General features: G+C 41.3%; 2 protein-coding genes across 6 annotated transcripts in view; one reads left to right on the top strand and one right to left on the bottom strand.

Annotated features, from left to right (window-relative positions):
• Positions 1 to 15602, bottom strand: part of LOC106608201 (synaptotagmin-14) — a 32946-nt gene extending 17344 nt beyond the window's left edge. For 4 of the 5 annotated variants that reach the window (XM_045721078.1, XM_014206006.2, XM_014206005.2 and 1 more), the window contains exons 1-2: positions 14943 to 15602; positions 11352 to 11402 (exon numbers count right to left, since the gene is read on the bottom strand). Coding sequence is in view for 1 of the 5 variants with exons in the window: in XM_014206007.2 (XP_014061482.1) it covers positions 11352 to 11402; positions 14943 to 15036 (145 nt within the window). In the remaining 4 variants the exon portion in view is untranslated. Of the gene's footprint in view, positions 1 to 11351; positions 11403 to 12867; positions 13124 to 14942 lie in introns of those variants that run through there. The other variant, XM_014206004.2, reaches the window with a different exon arrangement.
• Positions 15603 to 15635: 33 nt separating this feature from the next.
• Positions 15636 to 22465, top strand: 5nt1a (Cytosolic 5-nucleotidase 1A). The gene is made up of 6 exons (NM_001165341.1): positions 15636 to 15833; positions 15963 to 16130; positions 18921 to 19050; positions 19346 to 19468; positions 20373 to 20560; positions 20904 to 22465. The coding sequence occupies exons 1-6, from the start codon at positions 15723 to 15725 to the stop codon at positions 21279 to 21281; spliced, it is 1098 nt and encodes a 365-aa protein (NP_001158813.1). The 5' UTR covers positions 15636 to 15722; the 3' UTR covers positions 21282 to 22465.
• The last annotated feature ends 1080 nt before the right edge of the window (positions 22466 to 23545 follow it).

Below are 23545 nucleotides of genomic sequence, written 5' to 3'. Positions count from 1 at the left end.
TAGCTTCACCAGTATAGTACAATAGGTACCTGATAGCTTCACCAGTATAGTACAGTAGAAACCTGATAGCTTCACCAGTATAGTACAATAGGTACCTGATAGCTTCACCAGTATAGTACAGTAGGTACCTGATAGCTTCACCAGTATAGTACAGTAGAAACCCGATAGCTTCACCAGTATAGTACAGTAGGTACCCAATAGTTTCACCAGTATAGTACAGTAGGTACCTGATAGCTTCACCAGTATAGTCCAGTAGGTACCTGATAGCTTCACCAGTATAGTACAGTAGAAACCGATAGCTTCACCAGTATAGTACAGTAGGAACCTGATAGCTTCACCAGTATAGTACAGTAGAAACCCGATAGCTTCATAATTACAGTATAGACCAGTTAACTTCACCATTCCAGTCCCTGGATGGGAGACTAGGTGCTGCTGGAAGTGCTGCTGGAGGGCCAGTAGGGGCACTCTTCCCTCTGGTCTAAGGATATCCCAATGCACCAGGACAATGAAGGGGGCATTTCCCAGTACATAGGGTGCCGTCTTTAGAATGCGATGTTCAACGGGTGTCCTGACTCTCTGTGGTCATTAAAAATCCCATGGCACTTATCGTAAGAGTAGGGATGTTAACCCTGCTGTCATGGTTAAAACATTATAGTACATTACAGTTAGCTTCACCATTACAGTAAAGTACAGTACAGTTAGCTTTATCATTACAGTACATTACAGTTAGGTTCATCATTACAGTACAGTACAGTTAGCTTTACCAGTACAGTAGATTTAGCTTCACCAGTACAGTACAGTTAGTATCACCATCACAGTAAAGTACAGTACAGTTAGCTTTATCATTACAGTACAGTACAGTACAGTTAGCTTCACCAGTACAGTACAGTTAGTTTCACCAGTACAGTAAAGTACAGTACAGTTAGCTTCACAATTACAGTACAGTACAGTTAGCTTCATCATTACAGTACAGTACAGTTAGCTTTACCAGTACAGTACCGTTAGTTTCACCAGGACAGTAAAGTACAGTACACTTACATTCCCCATTACAGTTATAGCTTCACCATTACAGTACAATTGGCTTCATCAGTACAGCACAGTTAGTATCACCATCACAGTAAAGTACAGTACAGTTAGCTTTATCATTACAGTACAGTACAGTTAGCTTTATCATTATAGTACAGTACAGTTAGCTTTATCATTGCAGTACAGTACAGTTAGCTTCATTATTACAGTACAGTACAGTTAGCTTTATCATTATAGTACAGTACAGTTAGCTTTATCATTATAGTACAGTACAGTTGGCTTCACCATTACAGTACAGTACAGTTAGCTTTATCATTGCAGTACAGTTAGCTTTATCATTATAGTACAGTATAGTTAGCTTTATCATTGCAGTACAGTACAGTTAGCTTCATTATTACAGTACGTACAGTTAGCTTTATCATTATAGTACAGTACAGTTAGCTTTATCATTACAGTACAGTACAGTTAGCTTCACCATTACAGTACAGCACAGTTAGCTTTATCATTACAGTACAGTTAGCTTTATCATTATAGTACAGTACAGTTAGCTTTATCATTGCAGTACAGTACAGTTAGCTTCATCATTACAGTACAGTACAGTTAGATTTATCAGTACAGTACAGTACAGTACAGTTAGCTTTATCAGTACAGTACAGTACAGTTAGCTTTACCAGTACAGTACAGTTAGCTTTACCATTACAGTACAGTACAGTTAGCTTTACCAGTACAGTACAGTTTGCTTCACCAGTGCAGTACAGTTAGCTTCACCATTACAGTTCAGTTAGCTTTATCATTACAGTACAGTACAGTTAGCTTTATCATTACAGTACAGTAAGCTTTACCAGTACAGTACAGTTAGCATCACCATTACAGTAGATTTAGCTTCATCATTACAGTACAGTTAGCTTCATCATTACAGAACAGTACAGTTAGCTTCACCAGTATAGTACAGTACAGTTAGCTTCACCATTACAGTTCAGTTAGCTTTATCTTTACAGTACAGTACAGTTAGCTTCACCAGTATAGTACAGTACAGTTAGCTTCACCATTACAGTTCAGTTAGCTTTATCATTACAGTACAGTACAGTTAGGTTCATCATTACAGTACAGTTAGCTTTACCAGTACAGTAGATTTAGCTTCACCAGTACAGTACAGTTAGTATCACCATCACAGTAAAGTACAGTACAGTTAGCTTTATCATTACAGTACAGTACAGTTAGCTTCACCACTACAGTACAGTACAGTTAGCTTTATCATTACAGTACAGTTAGCTTCACCAGTACAGTACAGTTAGTTTCACCAGTACAGTAAAGTACAGTACAGTTAGCTTCACAATTACAGTACAGTACAGTTAGCTTCATCATTACAGTACAGTACAGTTAGCTTTACCAGTACAGTACCGTTAGTTTCACCAGTACAGTAAAGTACAGTACACTTAGGTTCCCCATTACAGTTATAGCTTCACCATTACAGTACAATTGGCTTCATCAGTACAGCACAGTTAGTATCACCATCACAGTAAAGTACAGTACAGTTAGCTTTATCATTACAGTACAGTACAGTTAGCTTTATCATTACAGTACAGTACAGTTAGCTTTATCATTATAGTACAGTACAGTTAGCTTTATCATTACAGTACAGTACAGTTAGCTTTATCATTACAGTACAGTACAGTTAGCTTTATCATTATAGTACAGTACAGTTAGCTTTATCATTGCAGTACAGTACAGTTAGCTTCATTATTACAGTACAGTACAGTTAGCTTTATCATTATAGTACAGTACAGTTAGCTTTATCATTATAGTACAGTACAGTTGGCTTCACCATTACAGTACAGTACAGTTAGCTTTATCATTACAGTACAGTTAGCTTTATCATTATAGTACAGTATAGTTAGCTTTATCATTGCAGTACAGTACAGTTAGCTTCATTATTACAGTACAGTACAGTTAGCTTTATCATTATAGTACAGTACAGTTAGCTTTATCATTACAGTACAGTACAGTTAGCTTCACCATTACAGTACAGCACAGTTAGCTTTATCATTACAGTACAGTTAGCTTTATCATTATAGTACAGTACAGTTAGCTTTATCATTGCAGTACAGTACAGTTAGATTTATCAGTACAGTACAGTACAGTACAGTTAGCTTTATCAGTACAGTACAGTACAGTTAGCTTTACCAGTACAGTACAGTTAGCTTTACCATTACAGTACAGTACAGTTAGCTTTACCAGTACAGTACAGTTTGCTTCACCAGTGCAGTACAGTTAGCTTCACCATTACAGTTCAGTTAGCTTTATCATTACAGTACAGTACAGTTAGCTTTATCATTACAGTACAGTAAGCTTTACCTGTACAGTACAGTTAGCATCACCATTACAGTAGATTTAGCTTCATCATTACAGTACAGTTAGCATCACCATTACAGTAGATTTAGCTTCATCATTACAGTACAGTTAGCTTCATCATTACAGAACAGTACAGTTAGCTTCACCAGTATAGTACAGTACAGTTAGCTTCACCATTACAGTTCAGTTAGCTTTATCATTACAGTACAGTACAGTTAGCTTCACCAGTATAGTACAGTACAGTTAGCTTCACCATTACAGTTCAGTTAGCTTTATCATTACAGTACAGTACAGTTAGCTTTATCATTACAGTACAGTAAGCTTTACCAGTACAGTACAGTTAGCATCACCATTAGAGTAGATTTAGCTTCCTCATTACAGTACAGTTAGCTTCATCATTACAGAACAGTATAGTTAGCTTCACCAGTATAGTACAGTACAGTTAGCTTCACCAGTACAGTACAGTACAGTACAGTTAGCTTCACCATTACAGTACAGTACAGTTAGCTTCACCATTACAGTACAGTACAGTTAGCTTCATCATTACAGTACAGTACAGTTAGCTTTACCAGTACAGTACAGTTAGCTTCACCATTACAGTACACTACAGCTAGCTTTACCAGTACAGGACAGTTAGCTTTACCAGTACAGTACAGTTAGCTTCACCATTACAGTTAGCTTCATCATTACAGTACAGTACAGTTAGCTTCACCAGTATAGTACAGTACAGTTAGCTTCACCATTACAGTACAGTACAGTTAGCTTTACCAGTACAGTTAGCTTCACCATTACAGTACGGTACAGTTAGCTTCATCATTACAGTACAGTACAGTTAGCTTTACCAGTACAGTACAGTTAGGTTCATCATTACAGTACTGTTAGCTTCACCAGTATAGTACAGTACAGTTAGCTTCACCAATACAGTACAGTACAGGTAGCTTCACCAGTACAGTACAGTTAGCTTCATCATTACAGTACAGTACAGTTAGCTTCACCAGTACAGTACAGTTAGCTTCATCATTACAGTACAGTTAGCTTTACCAGTACAGTAGAGTACAGTTAGCTTTATCATTACAGTACAGTACAGTTAGCTTCATCATTACAGAACAGTACAGTAAGCTTCACCAGTATAGTTCAGTACAGTTAGCTTCACCAGTACAGTACAGTTAGCTTCATCATTACAGTACAGTACAGTTAGCTTCACCAGTACAGTACAGTTAGCTTCATCATTACAGTACAGTTAGCTTTACCAGTTCAAAAAATTAAGAACACTTTCCTAATATTGAGTTGCAGCCCCTTTTGCCCTTAGAACAGTCTCAATTTGTCAATTTGTCTCTGCAAGGTCTCGAAAGCTTTCCACAGGGATGCTGGCCCATGTTGACTCCATTGCTTCCCACAGTTGTGTAAAGTTGGCTGGATGTCCTTTGGGTAGTGGACCATTCTTGATACACATGGAAAACTGTTGAGCCTGAAAAATCCAGTAGCGTTGCAGTTCTTGACACACTCAAACCGGTGCACCTGACACCTACTACCATACCCCGTTCAAAGGAACTTAAATATTTTGTTGTGCCCATTCACCCTTCTGAATTGCACACATACACAATTGTCTCAAGGCTTAAAAGTCCTTTAACCTGTCTCCTCACCTTCATCTACACTGATGGAAGTGGATTTAACCGGTGACATCAATAAGTCTATGTCATGGAAAGAGCAGATGTTCCTTTTGTTTTGTACACTCAGTGTACAGGCCATTGAATAGACACTGGTGCATGAGTGGCTGTTGAATTACAAAAATAGAACAGAACTACCAGAGGAAAGAAAAGTTCAGAACACACTTTAAAAGTCTACATGAGAGGCTGAATTTTAATCTGATGTGCACATACACTGCCACTGAGAACAATTCAGAAACACTGAGAACAATTCAGAAACACTGAGAACAAGAACAATTCAGAAACACTGAGAACAAGAACAATTCAGAAACACTGAGAACAATTCAGAAACAGTGAGAACAATTCAGAAACACTGAGAACAATTCAGAAACACTGAGAACAATTCAGAAACACTGAGAACAATTCAGAAACACTGAGAACAAGAAGAATTCAGAAACACTGAGAACAAGAACAATTCAGAAACACTGAGAATAATTCAGGAACACTGAGAATAATTCAGGAACACTGAGAATAATTCAGGAACACTGAGAATAATTCAGGAACACTGAGAACAATTCAGAAACACTGAGAATAATTCAGAAACACTGAGAATAATTCAGGAACACTGAGAACAATTCAGGAACACTGAGAATAATTCAGAAACACTGAGAACAATTCAGGAACACTGAGAATAATTCAGGAACACTGAGAACAATTCAGGAACACTGAGAATAATTCAGAAACACTGAGAACAATTCAGGAACACTGAGAACAATTCAGGAACACTGAGAACAATTCAGGAACACTGAGAACAATTCAGAAACACTGAGAATAATTCAGAAACACTGAGAATAATTCAGGAACACTGAGAATAATTCAGGAACACTGAGAATAATTCAGGAACACTGAGAACAATTCAGGAACACTGAGAATAATTCAGAAACACTGAGAACAATTCAGGAACACTGAGAACAATTCAGGAACACTGAGAACAATTCAGGAACACTGAGAACAATTCAGAAACACTGAGAACTATTCAGAAACACTGAGAATGATTCAGGAACTATGAAGCGTCATTGGTAGAATATTGTGGACGGACGATCATCAATATGAAAACTTCTATTGCTTGAGGAGTCAAGTCATTACAGCTCTCGTTCACACTACATCTCCAGAGAAAAGGCCCACCATTCATCCAACCTCTTGCCCTGACTGAATTTAGAAGGAACTACTTCTCGTGGACTATCTCTTCTTCTCACCATGGCAACAGGCAGACACCACTGAAGCCTGACAACTGACAAGAAATAGTGCCTTCTCCTGTGTCCTCCTCTCCCAAACGAATAGACTGATAGTCAAAGCTCAGCGAAAAGAGTGAAAGAGAGGGAGAGATAAGAGAACAATAACCCACGGGCACAGCTCACCTCCATTCTAGCAGCTTTTCTTTTGTTTACATTGAGTATGTGTCTGAAGCCCCTACCGTCTAGCCTACAGCGAAGTTTTCCATTCTGTCAAAACAGCAGCGTTGTTCCTCTTAGTGGTAATCTGGTTATCCAAGACAATTATTGAGTCCTACACAAAGAAAAAGCTAAAAAGTCCAAAAACATAAAAAATTGGTTATGATCCTAATATTGAGTCCAACGTAACCAAAAGCTGTTACAACACTTGGAGACCATGTGGTGATCTTTTGAGTTTGGTACAAAAATTCCTTGATTCTCAACAACACCTAACACAGTTACAGTACCTATCCTCTCTCACTGGCGACAATTCTGGTAATTGAGTCAAGTTAGGTCCTGAAGTGTCTCTGAAGTCCAAAAGCTAGGCATAACTGTACTGTACAGTATGTCCCTCTCCCTGTCCCTAACCGGAGTGTGGTGGTGTACTGCTGTGCACATGTCAACTGCCCCTAAATAATTCAAACACCTGCAGTAACAGGATGCCTCTCTCATTGACAGATGCTAGCTGAGCGTTAGCCACCCCATGCTAACCTGACCTGAGCCCGTGTTCACAAAGTCCAAGTGCTGATAGAGGAGCAATTTTGCCTTTTTAGATCTTAATGAAGGTGATTATATGGGCAGGGGGGACGTGATCCTTTGAATATGTGCCCTGAGCCCTACGTTGTCCCACTCTGCACTCACTAAGGAGTACTGTAATAAAACAATGGAGTCTATGGTCATGGAGGCTGCTGGTCATGGAGGCTGGGGGTCAAGGAGGCTGGGGGTCATGGAGGCTGGGGGTCATGGAGTCTGCTGGTCATGGAGGCTGGGGGTCAAGGAGGCTGGGGGTCAAGGAGGCTGCTGGTCATGGAGGCTGGGGGTCATGGAGGCTGGGGGTCATGGAGGCTGCTGGTCATGGAGGCTGCTGGTCATGGAGGCTGCTGGTCATGGAGGCTGGGGGTCATGGAGGCTGCTGGTCATGGAGGCTGGGGGTCATGGAGGCTGGGGGTCATGGAGGCTGCTGGTCATGGAGGCTGGGGGTCATGGAGGCTGCTGGTCATGGAGGCTGCTGGTCATGGAGGCTGCTGGTCATGGAGGCTGGGGGTCATGGAGGCTGGGGGTCATGGAGGCTGCTGGTCATGGAGGCTGCTGGTCATGGAGGCTGGGGGTCAAGGAGGCTGGGGGTCAAGGAGGCTGCTGGTCATGGAGGATGGTGGTCATGGAGGCTGCTGGTCATGGAGGCTGGGGGTCATGGAGGCTGGGGGTCATGGAGGCTCCTGGTCATGGAGGCTGCTGGTCATGGAGGCTGGGGGTCAAGGAGGCTGGAGGTCAAGGAGGCTGCTGGTCATGGAGGCTGCTGGTCATGGAGGCTGATGGTCATGGAGGCTGGGGGTCAAGGAGGCTGGGGGTCAAGGAGGCTGCTGGTCATGGAGGCTGGTGGTCATGGATGCTGCTGGTCATGGAGGCTGGGGGTCAAGGAGGCTGCTGGTCATGGAGGCTGGTGGTCATGGAGGCTGGGGGTCAAGGAGGCTGCTGGTCAAGGAGGCTGCTGGTCATGGAGGCTGGGGGTCATGGAGGCTGCTGGTCATGGAGGCTGGGGTCATGGAGGCTGGGGGTCATGGAGGCTGGGGTCATGGAGGCTGGGGGTCATGGAGGCTGCTGGTCATGGAGGCTGGGGTCATGGAGGCTGGGGGTCAAGGAGGCTGCTGGTCATGGAGGCTGGTGGTCATGGAGGCTGGGGGTCAAGGAGGCTGCTGGTCATGGAGGCTGGGGGTCAAGGAGGCTGCTGGTCATGGAGGCTGGTGGTGAGTGAATTCATGGATACTGTCGACTGACTCATTTTATCAGTCATAGGACAGATTGGATGGGCTTGTATGATGACTTTCCACAGCTGCAGAGTGGATTGTGTGTGTGTGTGTGTGTGTGTGTGTGTGTGTGTGTGTGTGTGTGTGTGTGTGTGTGTGTGTGTGTGTGTGTGTGTGTGTGTGTGTGTGTGCGTGCGTGCGTGCGTGCGTGCGTGCGTGCGTGTGTAAGCGGGTGGTGGAGGTGAGTGTATAGGGTTGCGTGGGGCAATCTATGAACCGAGAATCAGAGAAAGAAAACACCAAAGTGTGCTCTGCTGTACAGTATGTCAACTGAAGTCCAGAGCCTCAGGGCTGCATCTGGTATCCAGGTAACAGCCACAATATATTTTAAAACGCAGTTCGCAAAATCAGTATTTAAAGTGAAAGAACATGAACATTTGACATCCAACTAACGAAGTATATATGTTGACAGCCGAGTAACTCTGACAAATGTGTACCGGGTTTGTCCACACAACTCTAATTCAAGGAGTCGTGTGATTACCTGAGATTCTTTGATAGGACAATAAAATTACTATTTAGAAAGAAAAAAAAAATGTATTCTAATATTTCCTCTTTGCATAATTCATTGTTTGCATTCAGGCTAGCTGAGCATGGTAGCAATGGCAACAATGTATTGATACCCTTTTTCAGGACCCACTATCAGGGTGCCATTGTAAGTGTGTTTGAGGTTACTACAGGAAATGTAGAGTGCTCGTAGTGGAAACGTTGGTTACACATGGACCCCCACATACGAAAACAAAACCTCTGTGGTAAATAAATCATGAATACTGCTGCTTTCTCTAGAGAAGAGCTTTAAAACTTGATATGCCACCCATAAATAATTCACAACGAGATATACAGTAGAATCTTCAAGAAGTTTGTAACTATAACTATTGAGTATTCCTCTACATATGTAGGATCTTAATTTGAGACAGTTCGCTGCAGCAGGAAAATAATCCTGTAGCAACAGGAAATGTGAATTATTACGTGGATTATAATGAACGTACATTTTTTTGTAGGAGTTGATACATTTTTCATTACAAACAATCAAGGCCGACATTTTAAAGTGGAAATTACAAACTTTAGAAGCCTTTTTAACCTTGAATACACTACAAGTTTTCATTTCCTGCAGTGCAGAAACATTTCAGCAACAAAAGAGTGATCAAATTAAGATCCTACATGCAGTGAAATCAGAAAGTATTCAAACCCCTTGACTTTTTCCACATTCTGTTATGTTACAGCCTTATTCTAAAATGCATTAAATTCATTTTTCCCTCATCAATCTACACTCAATACCCCATAATGACAAAGCAAAAACAGGTTTTTAGAAATTGCAAATGTATTACATGTTTTAAATAGAAATACCTTATTTACATAAGTATTCAGACCCTTCGCTATGAGACTCAAAATTGAGCTCAGGTGCACCCTGTTTCCATTGATCATCCTTGAGATGTTTCTACAACTAGGTTGGAGTCCACCTGTGGTAAATTCAATTGATTGGACATCATTTGGAAAGGCACACACCTGTCTCTATAAGGTCCCACAGTTAAGAGTGAATGTCTGAGCAAAAACCAAGCCATGAGCTTGAAGGGATTGTCCGTAGAGCTCCGAGACCGGATTGTGTTGAGGCACAGACCTGGGGAAGGGTACCAAAAAAATTCTGCAGCATTGAAGGTCCCCAAGAACACAGTGGCCTCTATCATTTTTACATGGAAGAAGTTTGGAACAACCAAGACTCTTCCTAGAGCTGGCCGCCTGGCCAAACTGAGCTATCAGGGGAGAAGAACCTGAGGGAGGTGACCAAGAATACGATGGTCACTCTAACAGAGCTCCACAGTTCCTCTGTGGAGATGGGAGAACCTTCCAGAAGGACAATGATCTCTGCAGCACTCCATCAACCAGGCCTTTATTGTAGAGTGGCCAGAAGGAAGCCACTCCTCAGTAATAGGCACATGACAGCCCACTTAGAGTTTGCCAAAAGGCACCTTAAGGACTCTCACACCATGAGTAACAAGATTCTCTAGTCTGATGAAACCAAGATTGAACTTTTTGGCCTGAATGCCAAGTGTCACGTCTGGAGGAAACCTTCACCATTCCTACAGTGAAGCATGGTGGTGGCAGCATCATCCTGTGGGGATGTTTTTCAGCGGCAGGGACTGGGAGACTAGTCAGGATCAAGGAAAAGATGAACAGAGAAAAGTACAGAGAGATCCTTGATGAAAACCTGCTCTAGAGCACTCAGGTCCTCAGACTGGTCCGAAGGTTCACCTTCCAACAGGACAACGGCCCTAAGCACACAGCCAAGACAACGCAGGAGAGGCTTTGAGACAAGTCTCTGAATGTCCTTGAGTGGCCCGGCTCTGATCGAACATCTCTGGAGACCTGAAAATAGTTGTGCAGCGATGGTCCCCATCCAACCTGACAGAGCTTGAGAAGATCTGCAGAGAAGAATGACAGAAACTCCCCAAATACAGATGTGCCAAGCTTGTAACATCATACCCAAGAAGGCTCGAGGCTGTAATCGCTGCCAAAGGTGCTTCAACAAAGTACTGAGTAAATGGTCTGAATACTTATGTATATGGGATATACATTTGCAAACATATCTAAAAACCTGTTTTTACTTTGACATTATGGGGTATTGTGTGTGGATTGATGAGGGAAAAAAACTATTTTTTTCAATTTTAGAATAAGGTTGTAACATTAAAAAAAATGGAAAACGTAAAGGGGTCTGAATACTTTCCGAAGGCACTGTATGTGTACTCCAAAGATACAAATGACCATGTTAGATAGCTACGTGTTTTGATGGAGCCATCTCTCTATTTTTAAGGGGGATACAAGTACACTCAAGCAGACAGACACAGATACATAGAGTACAATGGAGTACAGAGAGAGTGATAGAGAGAAAGACATGTAGACAGACAGACAGACAGACAGACAGACAGACAGACAGACAGACAGACAGACAGACAGACAGACAGACAGACAGACAGACAGACAGACAGACAGACAGACAGACAGACAGACAGACAGACAGGACGCCCCCCTGATCTTACCTCGTCTGGCACAGATGAGCTCATGTACGCCACAGCTCCTTCCTCCACCACCTAAGGGTTAAAGGGATAGGAGCGTCAGGGGTGAGGGGTTAAGATATTGCTCTGAGTCTCAAGGGTGCCACATGTCGGTCCCTATGATGACTCCTCCACAGCCTCTCCCATAGAGGTAAACCAAGGCTATTAGAGGCAGGTGACACACTAATTACCTCCAACCAACTAATCTCATGGAGTTATCAAGTGTTTAATTACATTTAATATCTGTGAGGAATCCTAACTGAATAGGGTTTTAGAATGGAACAACTATGTCTGTCCTTAAAACTGTTTAATTTATAGTATACAGAAGTATACAGAGTATATGTATGGGATGAACGCAGACGTTCAGAACATTACCTTAGAGGTAATGGACAAAGCAGCGGACGAGGCGGAGCCGAGTCCCTTTGCGGAATTCATTTTTCCAAGGTAATGTACAGAACAGGCGTTTATCCCGCTTATACCAGTTGCCAAAGAAAACAATATGAAAGCACACATTTACCGGCACACATTTACGGACGCGACCCAGTCATTTAGCAGACGCTCTTATCCAGAGTGACTTACAGTAGTGAATGCATACATTTCATACATTCTTTTTCTGTACTGGTCCCCCGTGGGAATCGAACCCACAACCGTGGCGTTGCAAACACCATGCTCTACCAACTGAGCCAAATGTTTTTTTAATGTTGATATTTTCATTTTTATAAGCAAATTCATACTTTTTCATCTTTAGGTTGCTAGAGGCGTTTGTTCGATTAGTTCAATATTTACGGACGCGACCCAGTCGTTTGTTCTTTATGTTCTGTTGCCATGCTCAGTGGCATCGTTCTTATCCCTTGCTTGCTGCTAGCTAGCCAACTAGCTACGGCTATACAGTTACGACCTCTGCAGCCAGAATAACAGCAAAGTTTGTTTAAGTTGTTTATCCCGCTTATACCACAATTGCCAAAGAAAACCTTACTAAGCATACATTTACAGGTAGAAATACAAAATATTTGTTGATATTTCCATTTATATAAGCAAATTCATACTTTCTCATCTTTTGGACGCGACCCAGTCATTTGATTAGTTTGATATTTATGTTCTTATCCCTTGCTTGCTAACTAGTAAGCTAGCTACAGCTAACACAGTCATAACCTCTGCAGACAGAATAACAGCAAAGTAGCTGTTTTCTATTGACATTCATTTGGATACATCCATAACAATGAGCTGATAATGCCCGATTTTGCCTGGCATAAATAGAAACGTTTGCTTTCTCATAAGGACACTCGTCAACACTGACTTTTAATTATGAGGAGATCGCATTGCATATCAAACACTAGGCTAGAAGTTAGCTAAATCATTTGTTGCTAGCAAACCTGCCAATATGACAACCTAATTCAAAAATATTTGTTGATGAAAACAGCTGGTCAAACTAGAAACATGTGGGAGGATTTGACAGCTTTAGAGGCGGAGGGGTTAGGAGAAATTCATGTTCATCACTCACCATGTTAGGTCATCAGATCCTTCAAAAAATAAATTCTCTACAAAAACAAATCAATGCTAGCTAGCTCCGTTTTTCCTCATCGGACGCGCGTTTACAATATATCCCATTTCAGTTTGTGCTTGTTCATTTAGCTTTCTGTCATTTTGTAGCAAATACGGTCTGCATGTGTAGCCACATATTGCATCATGATTGCAAGTTGTCCAGATATCTTTTCCAACTGTCCTGATATTTTCTCCAACTGTCCCGTTATCTGGTTTTAATGTCCATTCTAGAATGCCCTTTTAGCCAATCAGAAATTAGTATTCAACCATGCTGTGGTATAATTATAATTATAAACTTGTTGGTTTGAATGCTGATTGGCTGACAGCCGTGGTATACCACGGGTATGACAAAACATTTATTTGTACTGCTCTAATTACATTGGTAACCAGTTTATAATAGCAATAAGGCACCTCGGGGGTTTGTGGTATAAGGCCAATATACAACAGCTAAGGGCTGTATCCAGGCATTCCGCATTGCGTTGTGCATAAGAACAGCCCTTAGCCGTGGTATATTGGCCATATACCATATTGGCCTTATTGCTTAAATAGATCGGTGTTCTTAACCCCGTATTCAAACCTTTTCAAACTCATAAGACAATAAAGACACACAGGCACAAATACACACACACACACCCACATACGGGCAGATGCACACATGCATGGCACACACACACGCACACACACACACATACAGATGCGCACACACAGACACACACACACACACTTGGCACTATGCCCTGTAGGACTTAATGTTCTGAGTGGCTACAGAGAGAATGGACTATAGCTCTTAGTCTTACTGTAGTTCAGGCTCTTGACTTTTCAACCTCATACTACACTACTGAGTGTGTACTATACTCCCTATGGAGGGTGAGTTTACAGACACAGGAAATAAAAAGACATCACTGAGGTAAATAAGGCAACAAGGGCAGTCAGAGCAACCTGTCTCCTGTCCTTTCACAAAAATCAACCTATGCACTCAGTCTTAGCCAGTTTAATTAAAGCTCTCCTTCCCCATTGACATTTTTGCAGAGGAAAAATAAACGGAGGTTGCTTTAATAGTGCAACACAGGCTACTGCTTAAAAATGTATGATGTTTTTACTTTAACGGTATATGACCAGTAGAGTCTACACTTTCTATCTCTTTTCTTCTAGGTTTTATATCAACCATGCAGCAAACAAGTAAAAAAACAGGTAAAAAACAGGTAAAAACAAAAAGCATCTTAAGCAGCTTTTATATCCTCTGCAACAGCTGTAGCCTACAGAAAATGCTTCCTATTTGGTCTCAATGAAATGTTGCGTTGTGAGCCGAAGCCTGCCCCATAAAAAATGGATATAGGCTACACAAAAGCTATAAGTAATTGATAAATATCTGTCTTTACACCGGTGACCAGTAAAGTATAGATGAGCATTGGCTGAAGACCAGCACATTCACCAGCGGACAGTTGACTCTTTCCTCTCTTTCTCTCTCCTCTCTCCCAGCATCGCATTTGCCTGGTGTGACGGCAACACGTCCAGCTGAGACCGGATAGCAACCAACCAACGTGCGAGAACACGTGACCAAGTAGCCAACAAATGTGGATGATACAATATTGCGCAGAAGCAGCCATGCAGCCTTGAATGTAGGCATTTATCTGGCTTCAACAGTAGTAAAGTTCACATTCCATTATCCTATCACAAACTTCCAACACTTACTAGCCTATGCTATCACGTTCATGCGTGAGACTCTGTCAAGACAACGTGATGACCGAGGGACATTTATTTTGTACCATCGCTGTCCACCTCAGGACCACTTAGCGTGGTACTGTGTCACGCGGCGCATCCCACAACATCCCCACATCTTTGTGGCTACTCTTCAGCATCCCTGCCGGCTATGTAGGCTCCAGCACAAGCTGACGAGACACCGCAATGTGCATGTATATCATTACTAGACATCTATCTTGCTGAATAAATGGTAATGTCACTAAACATTCTAGCTCTGTCCCATGCAAGTTCTATGAGTACAGCAGGTCACCTGTGCCGGTGTAGGCTACTTACCATCAACCGCCATTATGTTCTGTTCCAGATTGAACCAAAGCGAGGGGGTGAAAACTGGGGACAGGTTATTCTTGTGTTTGAAGGAGGGGGGCATTGTTTGATAGCCTGATCCAAGACCGTCCTGACCGCTGCGCTCTCGTTGCGTTTAGAGAACCCGAAAGTAAACTCGCGAGATCAGGCTGATTTGTATGAGCACCGCACACTGACTTTAGCCTACCTGTGCAATGAAACATTGTAGGTTATTTGCAATAGCTACTTATCTTAATAATTGCATGTTTAGAAAGTATGATGGATTATGTATAAAAATATGATATGATAGTGCAACATAAATTAATTATATTTGTGTATCACATAGCCTATGTTATGTATTGCTGCATACTGTTATATAACGTTATACTATTGTAATATTCAAATTTTCATAAATTAAATGAAAATGGTGTAGTTATCAGCAGGCCTATTGGTCAGTTGTTCCAATCAACTTTTCCCCCCCAATGATTTATTACTGTGTAATTATTGGTAAAAACACACAGATAAAATTCCATGTAACGATATGGCGGGTTGGCCGATATGCAAAAAGTAGCCAGGTAATGTGATTAAAACGAATTGTTATGTACATTTTTGTGTTTTTCCTTTCTTTCGAATGAGCATCATGGGTAAAAAGACACGCCCGTCGAAACCTCTCAAACGTTTCCGCAAACTGGCCGCTTGTTCTGATCATCTCATTTCGGAATCACTGTTACGGAACTACCAGATCTATAACTTTTCCATCCCAGGCCAAATATGAGTGAAATCAAACCTACCGATCCAGCAGCCACTAACGCTGGAGAGGAAAAGGACTGGGCCGCAGCAAAAGCCTTTTTTGACAGTTTAAAAACAAGGAAACCTAGACCCGTAAGTGATACATAAGCCGTTCTTATTTGCCTTTGCAGATAAAATAAGTGTCTACACGGGTCTATAGTATACTATTAGCTAATCTCTTGTATCGTCATTTTTTCTTTGCTATTCTTGTTTTCCAAATAGCCCAAACCCCAATATGCCGTTACTATCGCCGTCTCTTCTCGCACCCTGTTCAACATGGTTGCGGAGCGGAAGATCTACGAGGAAGAGGGGGTCGAGAAGTATGTGACGTTTCAACAGGAGCACGAGAATGAGCCGCTCATGCCAGGTGTGGCGTTCCCTCTCGTGAAGGTAAATTAGAGGGATTGAAGTAACATAGCTAAGGGTATGGCCTACCTGCATGTCTGTGCGTGGGAGAGTCAGAGGGTAGGGTTGCCTTACAATTGCATACGGATTCCTTAGTGGCGGTGAAGGGAAACCTCATTCACTGTGATGCCAATGTCTTTAGGCAATTTGTGTAATGTGTCTAGAATAGTGTTTTGCTCAGAATTACAATAGGCAATATTGTATGCACCATCTATACATCAACGCATGAATGACACTCCCGAGTGGCGCAGTGGTCTAAGGCACTGCATCCCAGTGCTAAAGGTGTCACTACAGACCCTGGTTCAATCCCAGGCTGTATCACAACCGGCCGTGATCGGGAGTCCCATAGGGCGGCGCACAATTGGCCCAGTGTCGTCTGGGTTTGGCCAGGGTAGGCCGCCATTGTAAAATAAGAATTTGTTCTTTATTGACTTGCCTAGTTAAATAAAGGTTAAATAAAAACACTGTGGCGGGTTATTCTGGTTCTTCTTCTCATGTGGCAGGTTATTCTGGTTCTTCTTCCCATGCTCTATAATGGTATGCAAGCACAGGATTAGGCCATGTTGTAATCTATAGCAGAACGACAAATGTCCCCTTCAGATAAAAGAGCCCTTCAGATAATCTGTGTTGGTGTGTTCGTGCATTTGTGCGTGCGTATGTGCCAGTGGCGATTTTAGCATGTAGATCATGTGGGATGTATGCCAACAAAGCCACTACACAACACAACACTAAACAATACATTCATTGCACTATAACGGTGACAAACGGTGCCCACAAACTGTTAGGGTCTACATAAAGCTGTCCCAACAGCAGTCCCAACATCTTACCACTGTTACACCTGGCTTTCAGCGGAGCCTTGTCTGGCAGTGAAACAGTTCATTCAGCCTCATTTACTGACTTTTAAAAAACATAGCTGATATGGCTGACTTGCTTAAACAAATGTGGTTTCTACTGACAATTGAGATGTACAAACTATGGCATAAGGGGACGACGAGCAGATAAGAGGCAATCTGTAATTTCGATTAAGACATTAATGAGCAAGCAACGACGGACGTAGTCAATATAACTATTTGTTCAGCACTTTTGAAATGTACTGCAACAGAATTCAGAACATGGGCCGTTCTTACAGTGTACTCCCTGTACAACAAGTCAGAACCATAGGATAGATAAAGGGGGCATATAAACAGACAATGAAAGCTCTTATAATATTCAATGACTACATTTCTCTTAAACAGGTTATAGGCTACATGTGCACCACCAAGTTAGAACAGTAGGCGATATTAAGAGGTGAAAATAGACAAAACTGTTAGGGTGAGGCACATTGAACGCTGTTTGGGTCTTTGTGTGTCAAAAAAGATACACGTCATATAACACTATTTTACGGGTTAAATAAACGTTTAATTTGACACGTCAAATAACACAATTCTATTATAGAATGTTGTGTGTGCTGAATTTTCACGTGCAAGCCAAGCGCCACCACTACTATCAGTAGCATTGTCAAAGCTGTACAAAACAAGTTTGCAAACAAGCACACACCGGCCACGAACGATGTGTTTACAATACCGCGTTGGTGAAAATAGACCAAATTATTAGGGTGAGGCACATGAGCTACTAACAGCTTACTACACAATTTTCACTTAGTATTACTTTCTTAGCTACAGTATACATATCGCTCTGGCATCCTACATAATTTATGAAGCAGCATAAGACATTTTTGGACTCATGTTGTTGTGATGTGCTTGAACAGGAAAGTGGCGTGGCGGTCCTTCATGGGCAAATTTTGTCATCAAAGAGAATTAAATGACCGTTCAAAACGTATTTTCCAAGTTTGCGCTGTTTATTCCCGACTTCCCAGTTGCAATGCTTGCAGTTAGTCACTGTCACCAATTCCTTCCAAACCACTCATTGTTGAATTTGCGATCTCCAAATTGTTGTGTAATGTTTATGTCCAATGGCCGATGAGCACTGATACATTGTATCTATATTTTCTCTTCATTATTTCTCTTCATATGACAAGGATTAAAAAGGATTTTCCAGTAGATTGTCGACCTGACTCATGATGATGACTGCTAGCTAAGATTGTGAAAGTAAGATGTTGACATGATCAGTCCAATCAAAGCTACTGTATATATAACTTGATTTGATGTAATTTCTGTGACCAATAACCTTGAGCCTTCTTGGAAGGGCACTTGTAATATAACTCTATGGCAGGACCCAAAGGGCTAAAATGTTGGATGTCTACCCTTTCTAAGGACTGAAGCTTGGCGATTGCGTAAGGTTCCCATGAGTGACAGAACACTGAGCCAATCATGGTGCAATGCTCCTATTTTCTGCTGGCCCACCCCACCACCACAGAAAGCACTGAGCTAGGATGAAACACCTGCATTTTGGAGCTGCCTTACTCAAGAAAACAAAAAATAGACCATGTTTGTATGGGGCTTTATTAACTCATATATATATATATATATATATATATATATATATATATATATATATTTTCACATTGTTTGCAAACTGATATGTGACACGTATTAATGCCAAAATAACATGCAAAACAGGAAAGCCCCCCCCCCAAAATATGTATTTTTATATATATATCTGCCCCACCTGTCCTGAATGGCTGGTCGCCACTAGGGTGTGTGCACATGTTACAACTTGGGACTGAATATTCTGAAGCAACACCCTAGAAGTAGTTGCTCTGTACAAACCAGCCAACTTTTGTCATTGTTTCTTAATCCCTGTGCCAATTCTGTCCTGAAAACACACATACTGCAGGCTCTGATGACGGTGAACTCCAGACTGAGGCAGCTCTACCCCGACAGTGAGGAGCTGTTTGATATCGTCCTGATGACTAATAACCACGCCCAGGTCGGGGTGCGCCTCATCAACAGCATCAACCACTATGGTGCGTAAAACACGCATACAACACGCCTACATGCTCTGTCACGCATACTGCAATGTTACAGCCATGGCTACAATGTTATAAGACACACCTGTTTTGCAAAGTATGTTCATGTTTCATTGAATGATTGGACATCCAACTTTATGTTGTTCTTTTGACCAAATATGTTGTTTTTAATGTTTATATGCTGTTGTTCATGATATGTAGTGGCAATCTTTGGCTACCAGCCTGATGACAATACCATCACATTTCTATGAGTTTCTGATAAAAAAAAACAATGGTTCCCTCTACCTGACAGATTTAACCATTGAGAGATTCTGTATGACGGGAGGTCAAAGCCCCATTGGCTATCTGAAGGCCTACATGACCAACCTGTACCTCTCCAAGGATGGAGAGAAAGTCACTGAGGCCATTGAGGAGGGTAGGTGGTGATGCTACTGGTTTAAGATGGACTGGTTTTGGTTAGCATGGATGCTAAGTCAAAAACTATAGATGTACATTGTGGTAACACTTTATAGAATAGCCTACAGCTGTAATGCATGGTTGATGCTGTTGTAATAGGTTGTGACTAGATGGTATACAGCCAAGGACGAGTTTACAATTGAACTACCATGAGAGTTTGGACTTCATTTTGGAGAGGATGAGTTGGATTCAGATTACACTGTTAGTTTTACACACAACATAATTGTGCAGTTTCAGTTAATAAAACTGACGATTGTTTATTTTTGATGAAAATACTGATGATGAGGGTAATGTTGCTTGTATGCGTGTGCTTGCTGTAACTGTCACCTCCTAATGTCATCCCCCTGTCATACTAGGTAGCTAGTTCCACAGTAGTTGCAGAATGAAGGACATTGTGTCCCGGTGTTGTTGCCGTTCATGTTCACCCCATTGGGTAGACTGTATCACGGTGACGTCTAGATGCTTACCAATATGAGTTATTTCTTACAAGACTTAAATCCTAGACAAAAATAAACACAAATTGGTCACGTTATACTAGCTACCGGCGACTCAGTGAAAGTACAGCTGTCCAGTGGGAAGCACAACGCCGGTGCACTGGTCATTCACACTGGCTTGCCCTGTCGTCGTTATTACAGAGGGCAATAACATTAGCTAATTGTCATCACCTAGTGACTCACAGCTAGCTAACTAACCTAACTCTCTAGCTAGCTGTTGCCTTAGTAACAGAAACAGCCAAATCGCACAGCGAGAGAATGGCAATTTTTGCGTCACTTCCGTAGCTTTATACCATCTAGCCATAACTGTTGTAAAGCATTGAAAGACTTGTTATGAGCATGTATAAGCCCCTTATGTCTTATAAACAGGCATTGCTGCAGCGACCATGTTTGCATCTGGAGATGTGGAGAACCAGCTTTCTGACACCCAGCTGAAAGTAGCTTTTGACGGGGACGCAGTTCTCTTCTCTGACGAGTCGGAGATCATCGTGAAACAACACGGCCTGGACACGTTCTTTGAGCACGAGAAGGAATTTGAGAACAAACCTCTTGCACAGGTGATCATGAGAGGACTCTGAAGCAGAATACATGTCTCCATTTTATGTTAGCTTTTGACATGGTTGTTTGTGTCAGATTTCCATGATTTCCTTATCTCCCTATAGAGGGCTTATAGATGTTCAACTAAGTAGCAACAAACGTTTTAACTAACTATCCCACTATCCCTAATACTAGACCTAACCCTTTCCTTATACCTACCAAGTTGTTGCATATCTTAAGACCATCTATAATAGGGGGCTATCCTAATAAAGTGGAACCCGTGGATGTATTATATGCTTTGATTTTGGACAAAAGTAAAAAAAATTATACTTTGTCAACTCTATGTCTCATTGTTTCACTCAGGGTCCCTTGAAGTGTTTCCTGGAGGCGCTGGGGAAGCTCCAGAGAAAGTTCTACGCCAAGAACGAGCGTATGACCTGCCCCATTCGTACCTACCTGGTAACAGCCCGCAGTGCAGCCAGCTCAGGGGCCCGTGTCCTCAAGACCCTCAGGAGCTGGGGCCTGGAGATCGACGAAGCCCTGTTCCTAGCTGGGGCCCCCAAAGGGCCCCTCCTGCAGAAGATCCGGCCCCACATATTCTTTGACGACCAGATGTTCCACATCGAGGGAGCCAAGGAGCTGGGGACCATCGCTGCACACGTGCCTTATGGGATCGGACAGAAGTATCACAAGGGGAAACTTATTGAGCAGCCCGTCAACGATGTCAAAGACAAGAAGTAAAGAGCCTCCTAGTGGTGGGGAGCTATCATACGTTATGCAAATGCTTAGTTGCACACAACCCTGTCATCAGCTGTAGGACCTTTATTGTTTATCAGGATTTTGTATTATTTCTCTTTTTTACACTTTATTACAAACGCCTTGATCAGAATATATTTTATTAAGAGGAGAGAAAAACACATCATTTAGGACTGTAGATGTAATACTCACATCAGGGACCAATGTCATCTAATGTTCTCTGGAGAGAAAGGATCACTTTCCTACAATCCTCATCACCATCACATTGTAGTCTTTATCAGTATTTGGTAAAATACGTAGTTTTTTATGAAAATGTATGTTAGTGTGTTCAAATGTTGTATAGTGTGTTCAAATTTTACACATGAAAGTATATTTAGCAAAGTATATTTTATATCTTTAGATATGTGCACAAAAAATATGCGTTTTGGTTTTACTGCACACCATAGAAAACAGACATACATTAACACATTATTATTTATTTATTATTTACACTTAGATGCAGTCGTGATCTTAATCAGTTACAAATTCGTAACATATTGTGCAAAATGGAATTCGTACCATATTATACGAATTGCAAAAATAAAAAATAAAAAAATTGTAGGACATAACATATCACACAAAATGGATGATGTAGTACACAATTGTGCATATTTTTCGGGGACCCATTTTGGCTCGTGAGCACGACTTAAAAAAATATTGTCTGAAATGTACTAAACTTTAGAAGCAACACTTTAATATTCAATCATTATTTTTGCTATCCATGCATTGTTCTAATCTATTCCATTTTCTTATTCCATTTAAAAAGCTTAGTTTTTAGACATAAGAAACCTCACCTTGCTCTTAGTAAAGCTGTATTAGGCTATATGGCAATATCAACATCTCCAGCAAGGTAGTTCAACATATCTATTCCACTAGTAAAATGTTACATGTCAGGTATTTTGTTACAAATAGTTTACAGTTGAATATACAGTATGTATAAGGACAGTCTATATTGTATGTTGAACATTAACTATTTGTATTTTTTCTTTTTTGTGTGTTAACACATATTTTAGGAATTATTCAAATGTCTATTTTTAAGAATATCCAGTCTGTATTTTTTCACTTTTAACTTAACATAAAGATGTATCATGTGCATATTGCAGTAAGGTTAAATAAAGGTTTGAAATAGATGTGAATGGTTAATTCATGTTTTTATGTATTATCCACACATTGATACAAACCTGATTGAGATGTTGTGGCAGGACCTGAAACAAGCAGTTCATCCTTGAAAACCCACAAGTAAAGCTGATTTAAAGCAGTTATGCATGGAAGACTGGGGAAAGATTCCTCCACAGTGATGTGAGAGACTGAACAACAACTACAGGAAGTGTTTGGTTGTGGTCATTGCAGGAAATTTGGCACAAGCAGCTATTGAATGTAAGGGGGTAATTACTTTATCACACTGGGACATTGGGTGTTGTATAACTGTGTTTATATATATATTTTTAAATGAAATAAGTATCACATTTTTTTATTATTTGTTCAGTCAGGCTCCTTTTATCTCATTTTAGGTTTTGGTTGAAGATCTAGTAACATTCAGTGTAAAAGATTTGCAAAAATAGAGAAAATCAGAAAGGGGAAAAACTTTTTCAGGGCACTGTATATAATGTGTGGATGCCCCTAGAGTCTGAATGTTAGGAGATGATCACACATGAATAGTGTATCTGTTGGTTATAAGTCTGTGTCAGGATGGGGATCCATTGGGGATGTCAACAACACTTGACTGTATCCTGCTCCCAGGGGGCTAGCATGTGGCACGTCTTTAGACTGTGTTACATAGCAGTGACACAACATCTACACACAGTGATATGGCTGTATAATGCCAACAGGAAACTGTGATATGATAATGACATGTCTATTTATAGCTTCCTGAGGCCCAGCAATTATATTTTGTCCACTCTAATGGACATGTGTTTTTGGTCTGTATCTCTGAGGACATGCATGCCACTGTGTTAGGTCCTGTTTACCCTTTGAGAGACATTCTGGGCTTTTCAATTATATCACATGTGTAGGGGTGTGACCTGGATAACTTTATCTTCCTGGTTTTAAAAATGGCTGCCAACTTAATTAGAACAGTAAGAAGAAAGGTAAGGCCAGGATTCAATCTGATCGTGCTTTGTCAGCAATGCAGGTTTTAAAGGCAATGTGCCCGCGTTTGTGGAGACCACATTCACAGTAAACACTACATATGTCATCTATTGGGGCATTGT

This window comes from Salmo salar, chromosome ssa06 (assembly GCF_905237065.1).
Source record: "Salmo salar chromosome ssa06, Ssal_v3.1, whole genome shotgun sequence".
NCBI lineage: Eukaryota > Metazoa > Chordata > Actinopteri > Salmoniformes > Salmonidae > Salmo > Salmo salar.
The sequence above is the reverse complement of the archived record's forward strand: the minus strand, read 5'-3'. Positions and strand labels throughout refer to the sequence as shown.

What these genes read in the sequence shown, in the direction of transcription:
- 5nt1a (NM_001165341.1), top strand. Translation starts at nt 15,723, where the DNA reads ATGAGTGAAATCAAACCTACCGATCCAGCAGCCACTAACGCTGGAGAG. An exon ending in TGGCGTTCCCTCTCGTGAAG is followed by an intron (nt 16,131 to 18,920) that starts GTAAATTAGAGG and finishes CACATACTGCAG; the next exon opens with GCTCTGATGACGGTGAACTC. An exon ending in AGAACAAACCTCTTGCACAG is followed by an intron (nt 20,561 to 20,903) that starts GTGATCATGAGA and finishes TGTTTCACTCAG; the next exon opens with GGTCCCTTGAAGTGTTTCCT.